Below are 5,393 nucleotides of genomic sequence, written 5' to 3' on the forward strand. Positions count from 1 at the left end.
GACCGGTACAGCGCCCGCTTTACAGCAGATGTTACACCTTTACCAACAAATCGGTAAAGGAAAAATTTTCACATTATTTTTTAAGGTAAATCAAAGTAGATGCCTAAATATGTTGTAAAGTGTGTTGAAAGTTTTTTTTTACTTGATTTTGAGTGAATATGATCCAACTGAAGACAAAAATAATGGTGACAAATAAATGTTTGGATAATCTTTGAAAAGAACAAACATTCAATAACAAGTCTTTTAAGCCAGATAAGAAAAAAAAATAACTAATGGATGTAAAAACTTCAGATTTCTTAACATTTATTAAATGTACCATCATGGTCTGTTCTGTGCAGAATGACAAAATGTAAAAATATTTCTTTCTAAAACCTCTTTAACTTTGCTTCAGTTCATTTTAGCAGCATGAATCTTTGCACATGTAATGTCCACAAGTGGATTTATTGTTTCCAAGAGTTTTTAACCTTCATCATTATGGTTTTAAATGGGTTATATACTGTCAAACGAAAAAATTATGCAGGTGAGAGTAAAAWACAAAGTTCCACCCCCAGTATCTCTAAAACCACAGTAGCTGTTTTAATACTCACACTTCTGAGGAAATCTCTCAAGTGTTAGCTTTATTTTGATACCAAAAACATCAAGAAAACCCCTTTGGGGCTTAAGAGGTTAAAGGTTTTGGACCCAAAGTGCAGAATCTTTATTTTTAAAATGACAAAACAGAACAAAAAGCTTTCATGGCAGCAAAACAAGAAAACCAACCGTGATTCAAGAATAAACCAGCCAGGATGTCAGCAGATCTAATGCCAGACTCCTGTCAGACCAAGACTGGAGTCCATGAAGAGTCAGAACTCCTCAGTGCCAGCACCTGTTCACTGAGGCGGGAACAGAAACACACCGAATTTAACAGATGAATCAGGAGAGACATGAAAAGAACCAAAAATACAGAGTAAATCCTAAACACAAACATAGAGCTTGACAAAAAATCTTTCAGTTTAAGGAACTTGAAAGAGGAAAAACCAGTGTTTAGTAATTATAAAAAATGTAAAACAGAAAAACTATGCATCTGTGTACATTTAGCTCCTAAGCAGCGGGCGTCTCTTTAAACGTGTCTCCATGATCCTCCTCCTTCTAACCTGCTGCTCCTTCTAACCTGCTCCTCCTTCTAACCTGCTCCTCCTTCTAACCTGCTGCTCCTTCTAACCTGCTGCTGGACCTGTATCTGGGACCTTCAGCAGTGGGTTTAGGGTTCTTGCCCTGCTGGAAGGTAGTCCTCCGGCCCAGTCCCAGATCACTGGAACACTCAAACAGGTTTCCCTCCAGAATTTCTCATTCCTTCATCTTTGGCTAATTTTTCAGTCCCTACTAATAAAAATAAACTTAACTTTAAACATAAATTCTGTTAAGAGAGAGTTTTTACAACCTGAAGATGTTTGTGAAACCTAAATTCAGCACCAGATTGAAGGAGCGGTGTTCTTTAATTCAGGGAATAAGATTATGGAATAATCTGGAGAGTGATGATTTTACAAATGAGATCTCAATCTCATTGGGGTTTTACCTGGTTAAATAAAGGAATTAAAAAAAGATTAATGGGTGTTTGAGAGAATGATAAAAGTTAGTTTATTGAGGAAATATGAAGTATAATATGTATCTGTATGGTTTGTTGTCCAAGAAGGAGTTGATGTTTTTGTTTTTGTTTTTGATATTTGTAGTATTTTATTGTTTAAATTTAGTTATTTTTTTAGAAAAAGAGCAAATATAAGACATTTTTCTTTTTTGTGCTACCTTTCATTTTCTTTGTGATTTACATTTTTTATATTTTGTTGAATTTATTTTGCTTTTTAAAATGAATAAAATTTCTAAAAAAATAAGCGTTTTCACTTGCGACCTGTCCAGGGTGTACCCCGCCCCTCACACTGTGACTGCWGGATATGGGCACCAGTGACMCTGAAAGGAATAAACTGGTACAGATGGATGGATGAATGAAAAAAATCCACAAAGCATGACACTGCCACCACCGTGCTTCACAATGAGGATGCTCTCAGCTTGATAACAGATGGGAGATTTGCCTCAGACTGCTGTTGTGTAATTTAAATACATTTAAGTGGTAATAAATCAATCAGTCATTGTGAAATAAAAAAACTCAGCTGCTCAAAACTTACTGAAAAGTTCTGTAAATAGTTTGTGTTTTGACACCAAAATACATGYGATATTTACTACTGCAGGACTGCACCGGTTCATCACTGTAGAGTTCTGACAGCTCCACTCTACACTGAGTGTGGACGTGTGAGATCCTCTCAGAGTGGAGGGTCATCAGGGTCTTTAACTTCATCAGACAGATGTTTCGATCAAAAGCATGACAGTCACAAAAACCAGATTAAACTAATCTGCATGATAGGTTACAGCAGAGCTTCTCATATACTTCATAAACTTAGAACTTGTCTTCAGCTCCAGTTGTGTCCCTTTTTGTTTTTGAACGTAAAGTTTAATGTAAATAAAGAACATCTACTAAACATTTGTGAAATGTTTTACAGAAAACAAAGACCAGTGATGTCATCATCCGGTGTAACGGACAACTCAATGCCCCCTGCTTCCCTGGCCTAGTCTCTTGTTTTCTACAAGTCTGCTGCTTTTATGTGTAGTTGTTTTGTTTTTATTAATAAAATCATTTTTTGATCTGGTCTTCTTAGGAATTATTCACTCTAAAAATGAAATGTTGGATTTATTAACCATGTTATGTTACCTGGTTCCACTTAACTGAGTTGAGTAAATTCAAAGCAACATGCTCATGTTCTTTGGTTAAAAAAACTGGTATGTTGCTTTGAATTTACTCAACTCAGTTAAGTGGAACCAGGTAACATAACATGGTTAACAAATCCAACGTTTCATTTTTTACAGTGTTGATTGATGAGCTTTTTGATTTTACTTCTCTGGCTGTGCATTAGTCCCACTTGGTTCAGATTAAATGATCCTATTTCAGGCGCCAAAGTCTTTTCAGGACAAAGAATCATTTTTCAACATTTTTATTTTGAGMCATTTTTATTGAGATTTTTATGAGACAAGAAGGAACCATTTCAGTTTGTATAAAACCCACTTTTTTGTTGTTGAGTTTTTTTTCTCTGGAAAACTAATTTCTTCAACCTCAGGGAAATTATCCTTGTCTTTAATATTCCTGCAGCTAATCATTTCTGCAAATAACCCCAGAATGTGGAGGTTTATGGAGCATCRTTTCATACATGYCAACTTGTACGGATTGTCTGTAAAGTTATAAGGATTTTACATCATTTTGCAGGGATACGGACGTATAGAGCAATCTCACGGAYTTTTTCAAGTCTTMCRGATTTTTTCAAAACCTCGTTTTCAAATTTACCTGATGTAACATGTTTATCTAGCCTGTAGGAGGGTTTAAACAACAATAAATAACATCAAACAGCCATCTTCCAACCTGTTCTGCAGCTAGGTTTTGAACTTTTTCTGCTCTCCTTTCCTCCAGGTGCTTCCATGTCCGCAGCTGACAGACCCCCACACCTCGCCCCCACCCCCGTGGGTGAGAGTTGTACGCATTTTTTGCAAAATTTACAGATTTYTGAGGCTTTTAATACAGGTAAACRTCCRAAKAGKTTGACGTGTGTRTCATTTGCMCGATTTGTTCTTTAATTTGATCTGAACTCATTTAGTCTCCTGATATTTCTGCTGTGATGTCAGCTGCTTGAACTGAACAAATCTGGGGTCAAAGGTCAGAAACGCAACAAGACTTTCTTTTTGCCACACAGAGTTCAACTTCTGTTAAAACTGTTTTTTATTCAACGCATTTACTTCCACATAAAAAGTTATAAAATATAAATATCTTTTCAATAATCAGCTGCACAGCAAACATTCACTAAATAAAGCTTTAAGTTAAATAAATAAGGAATAAATAATCTTCCAGTGGTTCAGTCCCGTCTTGTTTCAGTTTGGTTTCTGTTCCGACCACACGTCTCCCATGTCTGCACCGGGACACGTTCTGCTCCCGGCTTCAGCTGCGACCCGGATCAGTGTGTGGCTTCAATCAGTCCACGACTCCTCAGGAAACTCTCAGGGTCCAGACTTTCTGCTCCGTCTGAACCGTTCCTGACTCCTCTGCTGTGGGGGGACCTCCCGCCCCTCTGAGGAGGACTTGTGTTAAATAAAAGTCCACCCGCCCCGGCTCTTAGCCCGTTCTGGTCTTTCTGGTCAGCTCCAGGTACGCCGAGGACTTGAGGAAACGGGGGTAGCAGTCTTTCTCCATCAGGATGTAGATCTTAGCCTGGGACTCGTCGAAGCAGGACGGACCGGGCCGCTCCATGTTCTCCTTGGTGACGGCTTTGGTGGYGTGGTCGAGGTTCACCTGCCGGACAGAGGGAACAAACTGGTTAAACCGGTTTTAGGAGACGTGAGGGAGGCGAAGCTGCCAGGGGGGAGACACGCACCTCCCGMGGRGCGTCGGAGTCGACGAACTCCTCGTAGATCTTCTTCGCTTTCTGGGCCAGCTTGGAYGGTTTGGTGGCTCTGTAGTCCTCACAGGCCAGGTAGAAGGCCAGGTTCTCCTCGCTGAACTCGGACACCAGGAAAGCCCTGAACAGGCCCAGGCCGTCTGCAGACGGAGCAGGTTTTCAGGTCAGCATCGTCACACAAACACCTGGTCAGATTATCAAAGTGTAAGAGCAGAGGAGMGAGGACTCACTTTGGCTGGACAACAGATTCTCAAACGACTCCTTCCACCTCAGAGGCTCGTTCTCCTCATTTAACCTGCAGCAACAAAAACACACACACAAGTCTTAGACAGAAATAATAATAAAAACATTACAACCTGCTGTATTTTTACAATCTGAATATTTACTTTAGTTTGTCACTTTTCCTGAAGCTGTGGTCGGATTTCTGCAGGAAGCTTCCAAACAACGCCCTCAGCTCCTTCGCCCTGCAGGGATGAAGAGAAACTCTTAGAAACTCACACTCTGCAGTCCTCAGCTTCATGTTGGACACACACACATACACACATACACACACAAAAAGCATCAAGTGTCCTGTGAGCTCACCTCTCCAGGCAGGTGCTGGGCAGTGAGTCCAGTTCTCGGCACATGTTGAGATCTGTGAAGAAGTTGCTTCTTGTTGATTGATGCAGCTCCCTGCTCTGCTGTGCTGTCGCTGCGTCTGTGTGGGAAAGGGACTTCTTATAGAGGCCGGTGTGTGACATCACGCCTCGCAGCCAATGGCAGGAGCCGTGTGGGTGGATGTGGAGCCTCCTCGACGCTGCTTTTCCTCCTCACTGAATGACGAGCGGCTGAATGCGTTACTTCTCAGCTCCTGAACGTCCTTGTGGTCATTAAGGGCCTCAGGAGTGTGTCTGTGTGGGTTTGTGACACTAGTGTGTGTGTGTG

At 40.6% G+C, this 5,393-nt stretch overlaps 1 protein-coding gene across 1 annotated transcript; it reads right to left on the minus strand.

The window, feature by feature from the left end:
- Positions 1–3,772: 3,772 nt before the first annotated feature.
- On the minus strand, positions 3,773–5,154 carry LOC106528417 (regulator of G-protein signaling 5). The gene is made up of 5 exons (XM_014023582.1): positions 5,052–5,154; positions 4,856–4,933; positions 4,700–4,764; positions 4,446–4,609; positions 3,773–4,363 (listed from the first exon to the last, which is right to left on the minus strand). Exons 1-5 carry the CDS (start codon positions 5,093–5,095, stop codon positions 4,187–4,189), a joined length of 528 nt encoding a protein of 175 aa, XP_013879036.1. The 5' UTR covers positions 5,096–5,154; the 3' UTR covers positions 3,773–4,186.
- Between the last annotated feature and the right edge of the window lie 239 nt (positions 5,155–5,393).

Source organism: Austrofundulus limnaeus, unplaced genomic scaffold (assembly GCF_001266775.1).
Source record: "Austrofundulus limnaeus strain Quisiro unplaced genomic scaffold, Austrofundulus_limnaeus-1.0 Scaffold378, whole genome shotgun sequence".
Taxonomy (NCBI): Eukaryota; Metazoa; Chordata; class Actinopteri; order Cyprinodontiformes; family Rivulidae; genus Austrofundulus; species Austrofundulus limnaeus.